A 19773-nucleotide genomic window follows, 5' to 3' on the forward strand; every position below is an offset into this window, starting at 1 on the left:
TGGCGGAGAGGCCAAGAAAAAATGACCTAGATTTATATTTTACTCTCCACTGTGAAATTATTTTCTTAATACAAGGGCTGTTTGGAAAGTAATGATACATAACTGATAGGCAGAAAAGTGATATTTTATTGCGTACATTGGCAATGCCGACATGATCCTTTTGCTTTTTCCTCATCATATTTTGTCATTGCTATGCCAAGTCTGGCTTGAATAGTAAGAGTTTACAATAGCAATAGCGAATCAATTTTCTTTCAATTTCAAAGTGCACTAGGTTATGTGTTTCATGTGAGCACCCACTAAATATGCACAAACAAACCATCTCCATGTATAGAAATAGAATCAATAAAATGTAACAATATGGTGCTGTGAATTTTCTGAAGGTAGGATAAATGTTCGTGAATCCAAGCAATCATCATCAACAGTTGTCCATACACATTTCACGAAAAGCCAAGAAATTCAAAACCTCAATTTTAGTGAAAAAAAATCACTTCCAGACCATGATTTGTTTTCAGGGACAAGAAAGGCATTTTACTGGTTGCTTTCATACCTGTTGGCATCACAATTAATGCTGCTGCATATTGCGAAACTTGTAATGCCAAAACATAACATACAAATAGATAAGCTATTCAAAACAAAAGGAGGAATATTGACAAATGAGGTCCGCCTGTTCGAGCTCACACGGCATATGTCACGAATGTGTTTCTCACAAGATTGAAGTGGTCAGTTTTAGACTATCCACCATATAGCCCTGACCTTGCACCCAGTGAGTTCCGTTCATTTTGAAAAACCCTGTAGGGAACAGACAGCACATCATGACGATGACACAATAAAAAATGAAGTTACAATGTGATTCTGGTAGTGTAATAGATATCAGGTCACAAGAAAAAATTAAAATAAATACTACAGGGCAAATCATATAGAACCAGCCTCAAAAAATAAGGTGTATAATAAAATATATCATACTTATAATTATGTAATTGATATATAACTGACCTTGAATTGCATGCTTTATGTTCGAGCAACATTAGTTGTGATCAGAGCAGTGTTTAAAGTGGGTGCCGTTTTCTTGAAACCATGTGGTCACTCTGTGTTTAATTTTCTCCTTGACGCATTGCAGTATATCTCTGGTGATTGAACTGATGACAGTGGAAATGTGATGTTTTACAGATGAATCCTCGCTTTCTTTGAGGCCTTTTGACAGGTTACACAAGACTCGTCATCCGAGAACTTTTTCCCATTTAGACTCAACAAAATCCACAAATTAATATTTCTCAATGTTAAGCTATTACATACACCCACTATGGAATTATTAGCATATTCATGGGCCCAGTTCTATGAGATTCACCCTGTTGCTGTTGTATCTTTACTTTCTGAACACACTTTGTATATGAAGATGATTTTAAGTCTTAAGGGGCCGTTCAAGTACTACATAAGCAAATTTTCACCCATTTTTGACCCCCCCCCCCCTGTCAGAAAAATTTCGTCATCAGCTCTGCCCCTCTGAATCCAACTCATATTTTCATAAAGGGCGGCTGATGACGTAAGCCAAACCCCCCCCCCCCCATCGATGATGACGTAATACTTGAACGGCCCCCTAATGTACATAGATGATATTATTTTTATAGCCAGATGGTCTTGGGAAAGAAATACAAAACTTTATACAATGTGTATATCCACAATGAAGCCACATTCAAAAAAAAAAACTTAATTCAATACCATTCCATATTCTGGCATTTAAGATATCAATATTTCAAAACTTTTGCCCCTTGAAAATGTTTTTCTAATTACAAAATACTTTTCATGCGATACACAATACTGAAACTAGGTATACACACTTTGCCCTTATCAGTAAGTAGCATAAAAAGATCCACAGTTGAAAAAAACTGATTTTTTTTTCTTTTCTCATTTACATAAATTCTTTAAACACAATTTTCACAAAAGACCACATTCCTACATAACACATATACATCCATGAACACAATCTAAATTCCTCCCTAATAATAAAAAATCATTACCTCAGCTCAGAAGGAAATTTGTGTACACATATTCTACTCTTTTATTTAACCAACCAAAAAATCATAGAAAAAGCAACCATAGAAATATCAGTGCTTCCTAAGATAAAGTGAACACATTGCAATTGAACACAGAAGTTCACCAATAACTGTATTCATATGGAAGCAACAAAGAATCAAGATAGAATAACAATATATTTAATTTGATAATATTTCACAACTTCGCGTAAACCCACTTTAAAACCATTTACATATACTCGTATATACATCAAAGTTCGTCATCAAACTACATCAATTTTCTTCACTTTTATCTGAAAAAGAGTGAAAATATTACAAATAAATCAAATGAATATTAAATAACACATTTCTCTTAATTCAATTTTGGTAAGACTGAATTTAAAAAAAAAAAAGACACAAAAGGCTACTTTTTGGTTTACCTGATGTGCCCATCAGGATGGTACAAATTCTGTGTTTTACAAACATAGATGGTCAACATTGCAATAATAATTAGAATAAAATATTCTGCTTCAAAGCTACACTAGAACCCTGCTAATGTGAACTAATTGGGACCGAGACCGGTTCAGATTAGCAAAAAGTTCAGATTACCAGGGTTTGCTTTTTAAACATGAATACCAAAACTGTAACAATAGTGAATATCTCTATGGGTGGGATAAGAGTTACAGACAGATAATAATCTGCTTAACAATGTCCGAAACATTGCAGGGAAGAAATTAAAAAGTGAGTTTTTCCCCCTTCCAATAATACATCTTTGCTTCAGCCAATGGACCAAGGAGCATTACAATCAATCAAACAGGTGTATAAAAAATGTTTGTCGATTCTCCAAAAAATTAAAAAAAATTAGTGGAAAATGTCATTTACACTGGCCTGCAGAAGCATGGGAAAATGTGACGGAAACCTTGCTAAAGAATTAGAGCATTAGACTGTAGAAGCCATCAAATTTTCACGAATGCAGAAATCAGCTCAGAAGTTTCAACTGGCAATGACATCATCAAACGATAGGTTAGATCAGTGGTTCTGAAAGTGTGCATCATTTCTCCTACAAATGTCGCCAATTTTTGTCGAGGGCGTCGTGGCATGAGCTGCAAACATTGATGATTGCCTAATAAATGCTTTGGAGTGGTTCTTTCTTAGATTACTCTGGGACATCACAGATAAACGTCATCACAGCAAGATAGGCATGAATGGAACAAGTCTGAAAATCACTGGGTTAGATTATGATGCTCTACCACCAAAGACTCATTCAGAAGCTGTGGTAGTTATTGAAACTGTAATTGCACATGGAGCTGCATGATAATGCTTGTCTTCATGATATGCTTGTCACATGCGTATACTGTGCACACAATTTCATTGTTAGCTGTAGTTAGTCTGTAAAGATCGATGTGATAAACAGAAAATGGATGATAATTTTAAAAAAAAACACACAACTTTCCTCCTTTGCAGGAGAAAAAAATTGATGTCCTTCTCCTGGCTCCCACAAGGATGAGGCTGATAGGGCTCCAGCCCCGAGGCCCGGACAATCATCATTATTTGTTTTTTCATGCTACAAATTTACAACCGAGCTCCCCATCCGGAGAGAACTTTGGCTTGTGGACCCGCTAAAGCTCCAACAGCCTACGGGCCCTGCTCCACAATGTAGAGAAAGGTCATGTCTCTTCTACAATATTCTTCCCAAGAGGACTCTCTACTGCTGCTGTGGTCCATTACAGTCACTCCTCATCACCTCCTCTAGTAATTATCAGGTGATCCAAAGAACACTGCTTTACGGGAATATTACAGATGTTGAAAGGTCTGGACAAGCAAAGAACGAAAAGTTCCTTTTTGTTCATCCAGGCTAAATAGCTTTTTTGCCCCGCTCATATAATGTTTGCCCCCAATGTAAGGTGGCTACACATTGAAATTGTTCTTTTCTGTTGCTACTCACCCATCCATCCCTCCAGGTAAAAAAAAATGAGAAAAGAAACCTGAAAGAGAAGAAAAAATATCGAATGCCACAATGCTTTTCAAAAGCCTAGATTTTAGGGAAAAAAACATCTTTGGAGAATGATAAAATCCATGACCTTCACTCAAATTTTGTGACTTTTTTAAGACTTCTGTGACCTTTTTCTCATTCCGTGACTTTCTGTGATGGTAGACGCACTGATAATTCCCCCCCCCCCCCATACAGTTCGGGAGGAAAAACTCCCTTGAAAATAATTTTTCTCACAGCGACATGCATTTTTTTTTTTTCTTGACTCAAACTAAAGTGGGGATTGTTCAGAGGTTATCTGTAATTTTAAGTCTATCGGAGCATTCGATTCCAACAAAATGTGGCTGTTCTTCGGAGGTAGCCGTTAGGGAGGAGGTTTTATTCTATATTTAGAGTAAACACACAAATATTTTTGCAATATAGTTGCATGATAACTACTTTATAAGTATTGATTGTCATGATGCCTAATTTTCATATTTTAAAAAATCTATAATATCGAAATACATTTAGTTTTTTAAATTTATTTTATAATTTAAAAAAATCTGTTTCAGCATAGGATACCAAAATAAATGAAAGTTCAAAATCTACCATCTGTGCTGCTGCTTCCATCAGGCTGCTCAGAGCTATCGGGTTTCTTGAGACCTTTTCTTTCGACGTGCCCTTTGCAATGATCACATTCATCATCCGTGTCCGATGAGCTCTCATCAAATTCTTTGGGCTTCTCATAGATGCAGCAGCCTATAGTAACGGATTAAAAAAAAACTAAATAAATTCTATACGCACAATTTTTTTTTTGGAGAGAATAATTATTTGCAATGAGTATTTGTTGAAGTAAGCAAGAATGGTGTTGGATAAGTAGTCAAAGACGGGAAGGACACCACTCGAGTCACAATCTAGTCCACACAATTAAAATAAATTAAGCAGGGAAAACTTCTGGAATGAAACATTTTTTGATAGGAAAAAAATAAAGCTTCCTCATACAGGAAAGCACCTTAAGCGAAGATGTTTTAAACGGGACACACTGCATATCGGAAAATATAGGTTGACAAGAAGGATGTCATGAGTGCAGGACTTGACAAATAAAAAAATTAGGTGCCAGCCAAATTTCTTAAGCCAAACATAGTTTTTGTCTCAAGAAAAAATGGTTTTACATACTGTTGGTTTTTTTTACATTATATATATATATATATATATATATATATATGACTTTATATCCTTTTCTTTTGTTAAAAAACACGATGACATGAAATCAGAAAATTTTGTGTCATTTATAAAAGGGAGTCAATCCATTTTTTTCCGTCGCCACAGTGACCACGGATTTGCTAAATTATCACCGAATAGTTTGTAATACTGCTACTTTGTTAATATTCTTGATAATACTCTCAGGAACGATTTCAGTAACTGAAGAATATTTTCATCGAGGAGAATATTCTCTGGAAGGACTATTATTAACTTTAGAATAATTCTTATTATAGAATATAGTTCTACAAGAATATTCCCCTGTAATTTATAAAAGTAGTCCTTCCAGAGAATATTCTCAAGGATATTATATGTAACTATATTATGAATAACAGGAGAATATTCCCATCAAGGACTTATAAGAATATTCTCGAGTTATTTATAATAGTAGTCCTTCCAGAGAATATTCTCGAATTATTGAGAATATTTTCATCTCATTCTCACGAATATTCTCCAAAAGAATATTACATCTCTAGGAGGAGTATATGAAAAATCGACCTACTAAGAAAACTTGTATCAGGACTAAAAATCACAACAGACAGAGACTTACAATTTCTATCTTCTTTGGAGAAAGGTATCGCTACTTTCCAATTCCACACAAGCAAAACTCATGTTTTTTTTATCAGTGAAAAATAAACAATTTTTTTTGTTTTCGAACTTATAAAGAATATTTTCATTTATGATGTTTTAAAAGAATTAAACTGCCATACAAGATGGCAGCCATAAACACGCAGGAAAATTTATGAGTTTTTAAAAATCAAAAAATGTAATATCATGTATTATTCAAATGTATAACCATGTAGCAAATAAACATTAATTGGTTAAGAAAAACTCGAGTAATCAATTTTCATGACCTCAAACTTGTTTGAATAACTAAACTTTTTTTTTTTTCTACATAAATATGGGAGACAGGAATCAGCGGGGCCACAGCTTACTCCATTTTACGAGTCGCTCCGCTTACAAGGTTATTTGTTTGGTCTCCCAAGAGCGACTCACTGATGAGGTTTCAACTGCACATGACATAAATTATGTTAAAAAATTGGGAGGATGAGATCAAATGAAACCTCACTAACTTGACGTCTGCTTATGATGACATGTTCATCAATACTTTTGCGGTGTCAAGTTATCAAGGTTCCACTGTGTATCAAACAGAAGCAAGTAAAGTCTCACATTTTGATTTCTTCTTGTTCATGTTCTCGTTGTCCACGGTATCAGGTGACCATGCAACTTTCTTCTGACTCTTAGGCTTCCTCAATCTTAACTGAATTGTAGGAATGACCTATTAATTAAAAAAATAAATGTTGTAATGCAACATATGATACCTAATACAGATGACCAGATTCACCCCCTACCTCACATATTTTGCAAGGTATTAAAGTGCTTCCCCTAAGGTTGGGGCGAATCTGAGTTCCTTTATATTGAAACCTAAATTATTTCAATAATTCCCTAAAATGGGCAACAGTGGCAAAAAAAAAAAAAGAAACTGTAAAATCATCAAAAGGTAAAAATATAAAACAAATAAAAATATATCATAATCATGAACTGATACATTGAGTCATAGGCGCCCATTCAGTGCTTGCAAAATAAAATCGCTTGATCAGATGTATAGGATAGCTATTTTAAATTTGTATAGTGATCTTTATATCCGCTTAGTGTCATCATTGGTGTTATTGTTTTACATCTCAATAGTGTCATTCATGTTCTTCCAATAAACCTGATTACCAAATTAAATAATCAGGGTTGGCATAAATGGAGTTGGTTTTGCATTTTGGTAAATTATCAAATCTTGAGTGGTACGGCTATTCTGTGAGTGTACCGAATTTCATATCAACTTCTACATAATATGGTTTAAACAGTTGGCTGACGTGAGATAAATTCAGGAAAGAAGATTCAATTGCTTTTGTGGGGAATCTTTATAAAAGGCAGATAGCTTCAAATAGCATGGAGCCAGGCATCTTCAGCTGTGAATGAAGCTCAGATATCTTTAGCTGAAAATGAGTCAACGCAGATATTTCCAGCTGCAAAAAAAACTGAGGCAGGGATTTTCAGCTTCGAATAACGTGGAAGTAGACATCTACATCTGCAAATGAACAGAGAGCAGAGAGGCAGATATTTTCAGCTGCAAATGAAACACGGATGGATATCTTCAGCTGCAAATGAAACACGGATGGATATCTTCAGCGGCAAATGAGCAAAGCAGATATATTCAGCTGCGAAAGAAGCAGAAGCAGATATATTCAGCTGCGAAAGAAGCAGAAGCAGATATATTCAGCTGCGAAAGAAGCAGAAGCAGATATATTCAGCTGTGAAAGAAGCAGATATCTTCAGCTGTAAAGGGAATGTAGACAGACATAAGTTGTAAATGGAGCAAAAGCCGGCATCTTCAGCTACAAATGAAGCTCGGGTATGCAAAAGAAGCTGAGACAGATATCTTCAGCTGTGAATAGAGTCTGAGATAGGCTTTTTCATATTCAAAGAGGCAAACATGTTTAGCTGTAAATGAAGCAAAGGCAGACATCTTCAGCTGTGAATGGAGTGGTGGACACGGGGATCATCAGCAGCGAATGAGCTAAGCAGGGCCACAACTAGGAGGAAGCAGGCGGGTCTGGTGCCACAGGCGGTGGACCAGGGGGGCCACAAATTCCAACCCTTATCCTGTGCTTCAACAATACAGGGGAGTGTCAAAATGTGAGTGTGCTCACCAAGCATCTAGCTGCAGCCCTGGAGCTCAGGCAGATATCTTTAGCTGCAAATGAAGCTGAGGCAAACATCTTCACCTTCGAAGGGGACGGAGACAGGCATCTTCAGCTGTGAATGGAGCAAAGGCAGGCGGATGTGTCAGAGATGTGACTTATAATGTAGGTGCATTGGATCGTCCCGTATTTTACGGGACACATATATTTCTCCCATGTTATTCAGCTTTTGGGAGAGGCGATCGCCCCTCATCACCTCCTCCCCATGGTCCGCGTTTGGTTAAGAACCCCCCTCCCCGAACTAATGTGATATTCCTAGAGTCCGACATTTTTACACCACTTGATCCTTTACTTGTAAGAAGGGACAAATGCTTGGCGCTGCAGGCATCAAAAGGCTCCGGGTTCGAATCCGGACATGTGAATATAAAACAGCCAAATAAGTAACTTACTCGTTCCTGAGGAGCCTCTTCAACAACAACTGTGGTAGTCGAAGAACCACCACCCGTCGCCATCATCGTCGCGGACATGTTATAAACGGAAATCGGAGAAACGATCCAGAGAAATCATGAAAATTTCTAGGTTAAACTAGCTGATCAATCAAATACAATATAAAAACAAAGTATAAAAAAAACGAGGCCAACACGTAGCTGTGCTCTTTTCTCCCGGCTCATGGGGAAGTTTTAATATTTCACTGATTATTCGAATAAAATTGATCGAAATTATGATGAAACCTAATATTTGAAATAATTTCATCAGAAACTTGAACAATTAGTTTTATATTTTTGATTTTTCTGAATTTTTTTTTTTAAAATGTGTAAAAGTTGTGAGCAGGGTGTAAGCTCTTCGAACCAAAACATCGTGTTTAAAATCAGTAGTTGAAATTTGTAAACAAATTCCCCCACGTGTGAGTGAGTAGATGGTGGCTTTAGGTTAATTTCTTTGCCATTTATATTCAAAATGGATCCTTCATTTTATATGCAAAGGTACATATAGATTGTTTTAAATGTTTTGTTTTTTATATAGTGCCAACTGTTAAAAAATCGTGTAATTTAACTTGTACTCGGTGATTATTCCCTTACCATTTTTTACCACTACTTCAATATAAGGGGCCATTCAAATATTACGTAAGCAGATTTTGAGCCATTTTTAACCCCCCCCCTCCCTTGTCAGCAAAACACTGACCCCCTTTCCCCCCCCCCCCCGTGAGAAAAATTTCGTCAGCAGCTTAGAATATTTCATATCTTCAAAAAGGGGTGGTTGATGACGTAAGCAACCTTCTAACCCCCCCCCCCTTGTCATCAAAAGAGCAAATCCGGAAACCCCCCCCCCAAATGCTGACATAATACTTGAATGACCCCTAATGATTGTTCTCAACCTTTATTTACATGGCAATTCGAATTTATTTTTTTAATAATTTCTAGTTCTGTAAATGCACTCTAGTCATTGGTTGTGTTTATTATTAATACTACTATCTGCTGTGGCATATTTACGAGGGTGGCAAGTTCAGAGGGGCAACAAATTTGAGAAACGAGAAGCCAATCAAATTAGTAGAATGAGAGGAGGGTGGCGAATTTGTATAACGCTCAATAAAGCCGTCTCTGCTGTAACAGTGAGAGACTTGGTGAATGAGTGAGGTATAGAGCAAGAAATCAGGTCAGTGAGTATCCTAGAATGTGAGTGACCAAAACTGTGTGCGAGTATGGGAGTGACCAAAAGAGTAACTTGCAACATAGGTTTACGTGGGGGGGGGGAAGCCAAGCGGGTCATAGCGCATGGTGGTGAAATCAAGGAAAGAGGTTTAGTCAAGATGTCTACCTCCACCCTCTTGCATATGCTAATATCACAAATTTTCCACTGAATGGGGGGGGGGGGCGATTGCCTCCTGTATCTGTCTATGTTCAGGGTCCTTCCTGTTCCAGTGCTATCTACCTCACTGTATACTCAATCCCGCTTATAACTTTTTCAAAAAACAATTGTGAAAAACAGTAAGCAGGAAATCTCTATGAGCATTAATAAAGTATTGAGCAGTAAAATGTTCTAAGTGGGAACATTATAAACGGTATTCACTGTACAAAAATTTGAATTTATGAAATATGCAGTTCTTAAAACTAGCAAACACTAATTCAGCGGTTGGGGTTGCCAGTTTGCCATGGAAAGAGGTGCCATGTTGGCAATGATTTTTGAATCAGTATTGATTCTGATTCTTTAATGCATCATTTACTGCAATGGTACCCCAACCGGTTAAAGTACAGGTATCTCACTTTAGGCGATTTCGCTACAATGTGATTTTGAAAAATTGGTTTTAGATATTAAAACATGAGATTTAGCCAGGAGTTTGATGTTAATCTTGAAAATTTGCTTGGAAATTATACATATGGCTTCGTTAAAATGATTTAGATGAGACAGGAGACAAACGCTCAAATCCAATTTACCAGATCTCACTAATTGACATCTTTTGATTAGCAATGCTATTGGAATTTTAGTCAAAGAAAAATAATCTAATGAAATTAGAATTATTTTATTTGCAAGGGGATATTCAGAATTATCTGGAAATTTTTTTTTACTAAATGAATGAATGAACACCAAAACTCTGCCGTCAGACTTATCCTGTTGCTGAGATCTATTTCAGCGCAACTTCCTGGCAGTCTGGAGTACTTTATTATTAAGCCCAAAAAAATTTTTTTACTCGCATATACCTTATATATAGGGTGTCCTACAAGTCCTAATTCGGCCTTTATCTCATCAATCGCTGGTTGTAGAGATATGGTTCTGATTTAAAAGGTTCTCAAAATGTGTTCAGGAATCACTCTGTACCCGTTTCAAGAGTGAAAAATACAGTGTGTCAGAAAATGAAATCTAAATTATACAGTTCCCCCCCCCCCATCCTCCAAGCATAAATACGGAGGAGTGCTCACCCCCTCCCAAGCGCCAAATAATATGGGGACAATTCGTGTCTGCCATAAAATACAGGATGATTGGATGCACCTACATAAAAAGGCAGAGTACGCACATTGTACAGATATCTATTCACAGCTGAAGATATCTACTTTGGCTTCAATAGCAGGTGAAGCTGCCTCTGCTCCATTCGTGGTTGAAGATTTCTACTTTCACTCCATTCGAATCTGAAGATGCACGCCTCCACTCCATTCACAGCTGAAGATGTCTGCCTCGGCTTTTTTTGCCTCTGAAAATGCCTGCCTCCACTCTGTTCATTGAAATCTGAGGATATCTGCTTTAGCTTCATTGGCCACTCAAGATGCCTGCCTCCACTCCATTTGCAGCTGAAAATGTCTGTCTTTATTCCATTTGAATCTGAAGGTGGGCTCATTGGCTTCATCCGCTGCTTAAAATGTCTGCCTCTACTCTGTTAATAGCTAAAGATGTCTGTCTTCACTCCATTTAGAGCTGAAGATATCTGCTTTAGTTTCATTGACTGCTAAAGATGCCACCTCTACTCTATTCATTGCTGAAGATGTGTGCCTTTGCGCAGGCATGGGTACAGAGGTGGAGGAGGGATGGCAATGACCATCCTCTTCCAAAGCCAACTCAAATGGGAAATTTTGTCTATAAAATTTGTCCCATAAAATACAGGACGATCAAATGAACTCACACAGTTCGCCCCTCCCGTCTGAGCGTCCTGAATCCATGACTACTGTCCTTCAACTCCCATTTAGAAAAGTTGTTGCCCTGTCTCTCCTGAAGCCAACAAAAAAATTCCAAGTTCAATACTTACTTATATATTTGGAATTTAAAAAAAAAAAATCAGAAAAAAGGAAAAAACAGCATAATGTGCTTGTCCCTTAATTTATGCTGTTCTTTCCCTTTTTTTCCTCTGATTTTTTCAATTCAAATATCTCAGCGTATATTGCACTTATAAACATGGAATTTTTCTTTGTTGGCCTCAGCAGAGACGAGACAACTTTTTGTTTTGGTATTTGAGGACAGGTAAAAAAATTTTTATTTTATTTTATGTCATACTGTATTTTCACTCTCGAAACTGGTACAGAGTGATTCCTGCACACATTTTTAGTATTTTTTTCAATTAATACCGTACCTTTTCTTCGAACGGTTGATGAGATAAACGGCTGAATTATAGGACTTACAACAGACACCGTGTATACAAAAATTTACAAATACACTGCTGGCCACCGTAAATGCAACACCCTGAAGGAAGCATGCAAATAATATGAAATTTACAACATGCATTAGCGGAGGTGAGATATGCAAATGATTAGAATTTCAGCGCAGACGCACATCACGCGCGCCTGTGGCGCCACTTCAAAGCGCTATTTAAGGCTTGGAGATTTCGACGATTTGAAGTACGGCAATTGTGTTTTTCTTGTGGTTTTTTCAAAAAAACGATCAATTATGCCTCGTAGAAAACAGCGATCATCTTTTGATCAAGTATCCGAGTTCGACAGAGGAAGGATAGTGGCCTACCGAGATTGTGGATTATCTTTCAGGGAAATCGGTAGTCGTGTTGGACGAAACCAAACAACTATAATGCGGATATGTGATCGTTGGATGCAGGAGGGTACGACGGACCGACGTGTTCGATCGCATCCACCTCAGTGCACCACTTCACGTGATGACAGGCGTATTGTGCGTATGGCAGTGACGGATCGCTCAGCCACATCACGAACCATAGCACAGCACATTCAGTCTGTACCGCATCATCCAGTGTCTGCGTGTACCATTCGACGCCGTTTACAGCAGAGTGGTCTGTCCGCAAGACGTCCATTGCTTCGTCTACCCTTGACGCAGAACCACAGACGTCTCCGCCGCCAATGGTGCGATGAAAGAAGGATGTGGGCAGCACAATGGAATGAAATTGTCTTTACTGACGAGTCACGCTTCTGTCTGCAACACCACGATGGTCGGATTCGAGTCTGGAGACACCTTGGAGAGAGGATGCGGAACAGCTGCGTTATGCACCGCCACACTGGTCCTGCACCGGGTATTATGGTATGGGGCGGTATTGGATATCACTCTCGCACTCCTCTAGTACGCATTGCCGGTACTTTAAAAAGCCAGCGCTACATCTCCGAGGTGTTGGAGCCAGTTGTCCTTCCTTACCTTCAGGGCTTGTCCACAGCCATATTTCAACAGGATAATGCGCGACCACACGTGGCACGCATTGCCCAAAGGTTCTTCGTCAATCGCCAGATTGAATTGCTTCCCTGGCCAGCTCGCTCTCCCGATCTTTCGCCGATAGAAAACATGTGGTCCATGGTTGCTCAACGATTGACCCAGATTACATCCCCAGCTGCCACACCAGATCAACTTTGGCAACGCGTGGAAGCTGCTTGGTCTGCTGTACCCCAAGAACACATCCAAAGTCTCTTTGAATCAATGCCGAGGCGTATGGCAGCGGTGATCTCCAACAATGGCGGCTACTCTGGCTACTGATTTTGGCAGGAACCACACTTCACAGAAGTCTATAAATTTAATCATTTGATGCTTGGTCAACATGCTATCTACAAAATAAATATAGTTGCGATATCTCTTGTCTTTCTTGGTGTTGCAATTTGGGTGGCCAGCAGTGTATATGGAAATATAACTTGTATAGTATACTGACTAGAAATAGGGCGTAACTTTACCAAAATCTAAACATGAAATGGGTGTGAAAAAATTTAAGTAAAATTCTTTCTTTTTTTTCTGTTGTAGGTACTGGGGAAGTGATGATTCTGATGTAGAGGATGAAACTAATAAAAGTAAATGTGACGAGAATAAGCTGAAAAATTTACTAGAACATGTAAAAGAGAATCAAAACAGTAAGATAATAACTGACTCTGATGTTGCCGTTTCAAAAAATACTGAAATTGAAAATGGTCGTGAATCTTTTTCCAAGAAAAGAAAAAGGAAAGCTTCAAAAGATGACATAAAACAAGAAGAAATCACTATCATTGATAATGATGGGGCGTCAACTCCAGATTCTGAAGAACTTTGTAATGAAGAAAATACAGTTTCTCCAAAGCGGAAAAAGCCCAAAACCAATAATGTGGATGGGGCAGAACCAACTTTGATTGCAGACATGAACTATTCAGAAACAGTAGGAGACAATGCAGCAAGCAGAAAAAAGAAGAAGAAACTTGCAGTGGAATGGGAAGAATCAATGGTTGAGACAAAATCTGAATGTGATACATCTACAAAAAAGAAGAAAAAGAAAAATAGCAATTCAGGAGAATTGGCAAATGGTGACGTTGACCACACTGTACCATCGCCTAGAAATAAAAGATCTAAAAAAGAACAGGATTCAAAAATGTTCCCTGTTATCGAAGACGTCTGTAAAAAAATTGAACCTGTCTCTAGGATTCTTCCCGACTGGCTCTCAAAACCTACTTTCATTGTAGAGGATATCCAAGGAGAAGAAATACCCGTATCTGAATTAAGTTTTTTGGACAGCATTACAAAAGAAAACTTGGCAAAGTCCAGCATAGAACATTTATTCCCTGTGCAGTTCCAAGTGATACCTTGGTTGCTGCAATCAAGCTCCAAAAGATTCATTGTTCGTCCATCAGATTTGTGTGTTTCTGCACCTACTGGAAGTGGAAAAACATTAGCATTTGTTATCCCCATCGTTCAATCACTAAAAAGCAGGGTTGTTCAAAACATCAGAGCTGTTGTTGTCCTACCAGTGGGTGACTTGGCTGTTCAAGTGTGTAAAGTGTTCCAAGCTTTCTGCAGAGGCACAGACCTTAAGGTCGCTCTCGTCATTGGTCAGAAGTCTTTCAAAGAAGAACAGAATAACTTGGTCAAACAGTGTTCTAGAGGTTATGTAACACTTGCAGATATCATTGTTTGTACGCCAGGTAGATTGATAGATCATATAAGTTACACGGATGGATTTAGTTTAAAGAACTTGCAATACTTAGTTATTGATGAGGCTGATAGAATGATGGAAGAGATACAACATGGCTGGCTGAAGCAAGTGGAAGAAGCTATATTCCAATCCAAAAAGTCCTTAGATTGTAAGTGTTTTGGCCTCGAAGGTTTTTTTAAAAAAAATAAAGAAGGCCCGTCATCTTCATGCTCATTCGGATGCATCTCTGAACCCATGCAAAAGCTTCTGTATTCGGCAACTCTTTCTCAAGACCCTGAGAAACTGCACAAATTGTCACTATATCGCCCCAAGCTCTTCACTGCCACATCTCAAACACCTACAATCATCAACAACTGCACTTTAACTAAGAATGAAAGCAATGAATTCATTGGAAAATACACCACTCCGAAAAGTCTCAAAGAATACTATGTGGTGTGCGATACTTCGATCAAGCCTCTGATCGTCTGTTGTTTGTCAAAGAAGAGTCACTTCAAAAAGATCTTGTGCTTCACTGGTTCATTGGAACATGCACACAGGCTGTATTTAGTTTTGAAGAACATGAACTTGAAAGTTCGAGAAATTTCCTCAAACTTGCGTGCAGTGCAAAGAAAAATAATCCTAGACCAATTTGCTAATGGGAAGTTAAACATCCTTGTATGTTCCGACATAATGGCCAGAGGCATGGACATTGATGATATAGACTGCGTGATCAGCTATGATGTACCTGCAGTGATAACCAGATATGTTCATCGTATCGGAAGAACTGCTCGTGCGGGTAAAGATGGTGTGGCTATCACCCTTTTAGAAAACCATGAACTTCCTCAATTCAAAAATATGTTGGAATCTGGGGGCAAGTTATCGCCAGTCAAATTCGAGATTGAGGATTCTGACTTGAAAAGCTTTGAAGCAACATTCAAAACAGCATTGGCTGCAGTCTCAAAAGAAATATCGGAAGAGAAATCTGCCTTGTCTATGATGAAGAAAACAGCCGAGGGCAATGTGAAAAATAAGAAATCTTTTTCTAAAAAAGTCAATTCAAGCAATGTGAGAAGGCAAACGAGAAGGCAAAGAATAATAAAATAGTTCATATTATTTCATATTATTTATCACTTTTCTAAGTTGCATGGTAAATATCAGTATGGGTCACTAAGTCATGGAAAAAGCTATACTTGGCTCTTAGGAAATTCACTTAGCACGCCAATTATTGGATTTTTTCCCCCTTGAAACCTCAAATCCTGCTTTAGTGTGACACAGATGTAAAAATCTTCGGAAGTTGAGGCGATTCTTGAAGAATCAAGTAAAGACTGACTAAAAAAAACCAATCAGTTATTTTGCGCCAAGAAACCATATTCTCTCTATACTTCATTACAAATTAAATTGTCATTTTAAGTGACATTGGCGAGATATCTTTCCTCTTTAAAGCCTCTTATTTTAGTATTGACAATCCCAGATATTTTGTGATGTTGATTTCTCAATGGAACACTTTTCCCCTGTACCCCTTAGTTGTCACCTTCTGCAAATTAGAAGAAAGCTTACTTCATTAGGGAAAAAAAATTACATTTTCAAGGAGGGTTTAGTGAATTCTGCTATGCCGCTTAAGGGGTTGAGCTTTGATTCAAATTTACCAAATAGCAAGGAAAGGCATTTATCACCAACGCTGTTTGTACAACCCTGTAAAGTAAATAGTGTCCTTATTAGTAATATTTTCATGTTTATACAGTATGTCTTAATACAGCCTTTATCTCATCAACCATTCATCATAGAGGTATGGTTCTAGTTTAAAAAATGCCCAAAATGTGTCAGAAATCACCCTGTTCCAGTTTTGAAAATACAGTGTCGCAAAATAAAAAATCTAAATTCTTGTATGACTCCCTCGTTCTCTAACTACCAAACTTTTAATTAGGAAGTTGTTGCTCTGTCTCTTCTAGGCCCCAACAAAAAACTCCAATTTTTTTAACTGCAATATTCACTGAGTTATTTGGATTAAAAAATCATAGAAAAGTTGTGAAAGAATGGCGTAAACTAACGTACAATGTTCATTTCCCTCATTTATGCTGTTCTTTCCCAACTTTTCTCTGAATTTTTGAAGTGAAATATCTCAGTGATTATTGAATTTAGAAACATTAATTAATTAAATTTTATTTATTTTTTGGCTTCAGAAAAGATGGCAAAACTTTAACTGGAAGTTCAAAAGGACCGTATAAAAATTTAGATTTTTTTTTGTATTTTGTGACGGTTTTTTCACTCTCAACTGGTACAGGGTGATTTTTCAAATTTCCATACCTCTGCGATGAACGGTTGAGCTGAAGGCTGCATTAGAACTTACAGTATGCCTGTATAATAGCTATTATTGCAGAAACAGTCAGTAAAACGTTGATGTGGTACATGTATAAATCAACATCTTCAACAGGGTGTATGGGTTACTGCCGATGTTCAAAGCCCAGGCTCTTCACTAAATGACCGGTAACCAGTCAGTCAATTTGCAATTTTTTTCGGTGTGAAGAGTCTGGCCAATATGGGAAAGGTCACAGGCTTTATTTGTTTTAATAAAAGGTCACATCCACCACAAATAACAAGCACTTCTTTGCTAAAGTCAAAAAACTAGTTGATTTGTGGTTTCAACAAAGCCGTCAATCCAAGATAACCGTTGCTACAGATTTTTTTAGACTGATCGTGCAAATTCCTGGACATTCCTTTCGGTTGACTAGTCACTCTTTTGGTGACCAAGTTCCTTGGCAGACAAGTATTAATGGTTTTGCCGCCTATAGGCTATTATAGAAATTTTGCTGTAAGTCAATTGCTGCTGTGGCCGCCATTACGGAATCAACAAATCTACTGCGAGATATATCAAGAAAAAGGAATCTGAAATTTTATCAGCCATGGCTGTACCTATGGCATCCATGTGTTTCTCATTCAGAAAATGCTGGGGTTTTTTTTTTGTGGGCACAAGACTGCTACAAAAAAGGTATTTCAATTGATTGTAAAATTATAACGGAAAAGGCGAAAAATTTTTACTCTTCTATAAAGGAAAGGGCTGGTGAAACGTCTTTTTCATCACAATTTTATGCAAGTAAAGGTTGGTTTCATAGGTTTAAAAGAAGATTCAGATTACACAATGAAAAAATCACTGGCAATCAAGCCTCTGCCGACCAGGAAGCAACCAGAAAATTTCCAAAGACTTTGAAGAGAAGGGTTATGCACCTCAGCAGGTGTTTAATGCTGATGAAACTGCACTATTTTGGAAGAAAATGCCGCAAAAAAACATTTATCACCCAAGAAAAAAAGCAAGCCCATGGTTTTAAGGCAAATAAAGATAAACTTATTACGTTGTTTTGTGCAAATGCGTATGGGTACATGATAAAGCCCACCGATCATTTTCAAACCTGCGAATTTGCAAACATTACAGGGAAATGATGTCAAATCTCCCAGTATTTTGGATGAACAATAAAAAGGCTTAGACAACGAAAACACTCTTCCTGGATTGGTTTATAAACTGTTGCATTCCGGAAGTCAGGAGGTACCTTGAGAGTGAAGACATGCCATTCAGAGTTCTTTTGATTCTGGATAATGCTCCTGGACACCCAAATGTCAACAAGTTCAAAGCTGATGTTGTGGAAGTCCTTTATATGCCTCCTAATATATCTATCATTCAGCCCCTTGATTAGGGGGTAACACGAGCATTCAAGGCTCACTATACACTTCACACCATAGAGATGATTGTGCACGCAATACAAGAAGATGCAAATGCAGAAAATATCTTGGTTAAAAATAACCAAAAATATTTTTGAAGTATAAAAATGTTAGATTAGACAATATGTGTCTTCTAGTTCCTTCATATTTTATTGAACCATGCCCCCACCACTACAAAGTTTGGATCATTCAAGAAATGTTACTCCTTGCTATTCATACAAAGATCTGGATACAATGTGCATATGCTTAGGAATCAGAAGTATCTTAGACCTATGGGTTCTTGTATTGAGTTTCATGTATAAACTTTTTTAGATGCACTGCGGTTAATGGGTTAATATCTTTTAAAAACAAAGTATGCATTAGTTCAGCACATTTATTGCCTGTTCTGGAGATGTACATAACTTCTGTGAAGCAGCATAATGCTGCTTTGGCCGTCTCCTGATGTACATTAAATAATATAGTGCTGTTCATGTATTCACAGCATTTCTTATAGACAGAGGATACATATACAGGGCCAGACGTTCATTCAGTATTTGGTAGAAGACTTGAAATGACATCACACTCCTTGCCAGATCTTTTGGGGCACTGAACGTTTATTCCATGTAAGGCGTCTATAATGGAGGTATTATAGGGGCCTCTGGTTGGATATACAACAGACTTGGTTAAGTCACATCACTGGCTTGCCATCTTTTGAAAATAATAAAACAAGCTGATCAGGGCTCAGTTTGGCCCCTTAGTGTTCTGTGTATAACTGATTAAATAAAATCTATTTTAAATTATCACATTTATATCATAATTAGCACGAAGCAATTTCACTTTTATTCTGTCATGACAGCATGCTGATTCGCCATCTCAGTCAGTGCATCATGACTCTTCACCCCCCCCCCCCTTCCCCAAATGTAAGTAATTATAAATCAATTGTCATGAAGGCTCGTGCGGAGGTGATCCTCCAGGGATGACTGGACACCTAATGTCAGCTCTGAATGCAAGTAAAAAAAAATCAGTAATCCAAAAAATATATATTGGTGATTGGGATTCGAACCATATAAACCTTCATACCAGATCCACACTAACAACTCTGGCTAACAGTTGATGCTAACCAGAGAATTTAATTTATCAATTCATGAACATTCACTTGTCACTGATATGCATCCGCTCTCGGAATGGGCACACAGAAGTGACGTCACTTCCTGCTCTGCTGTACACTGAATAAAAATGCCTGGCTCTGTATACATATCCAGTGTTTTTTCCATTAATTCAAAGTTATATTTGTTCAAGTAATTTAAGTCAGCACAGTAAATTTAACACAAAACCATGATCAAACTCATA

The 19773-nt window shown here is 37.6% G+C and overlaps 2 protein-coding genes across 2 annotated transcripts; one reads left to right on the plus strand and one right to left on the minus strand.

The window, feature by feature from the left end:
* Positions 1–1588: 1588 nt before the first annotated feature.
* On the minus strand, positions 1589–8582 carry LOC149077119 (E3 ubiquitin-protein ligase PPP1R11). The gene is made up of 4 exons (XM_089244843.1): positions 8381–8582; positions 6409–6517; positions 4588–4737; positions 1589–2323 (listed from the first exon to the last, which is right to left on the minus strand). The coding sequence occupies exons 1-4, from the start codon at positions 8456–8458 to the stop codon at positions 2304–2306; spliced, it is 357 nt and encodes a 118-aa protein (XP_089100969.1). The 5' UTR covers positions 8459–8582; the 3' UTR covers positions 1589–2303.
* Positions 8583–8804: 222 nt separating this feature from the next.
* On the plus strand, positions 8805–15851 carry Dbp73D (putative ATP-dependent RNA helicase Dbp73D). The gene is made up of 2 exons (XM_089244844.1): positions 8805–8914; positions 13599–15851. The coding sequence occupies exons 1-2, from the start codon at positions 8889–8891 to the stop codon at positions 15835–15837; spliced, it is 2265 nt and encodes a 754-aa protein (XP_089100970.1). The 5' UTR covers positions 8805–8888; the 3' UTR covers positions 15838–15851.
* Positions 15852–19773: the final 3922 nt, after the last annotated feature.

The sequence above is a fragment of the Pholcus phalangioides genome, unplaced genomic scaffold, assembly GCF_987345545.1.
Source record: "Pholcus phalangioides strain wild (caught in Gottingen) unplaced genomic scaffold, Ppha-v1.0 ptg000015l_1, whole genome shotgun sequence".
Classification (NCBI taxonomy): domain Eukaryota; kingdom Metazoa; phylum Arthropoda; class Arachnida; order Araneae; family Pholcidae; genus Pholcus; species Pholcus phalangioides.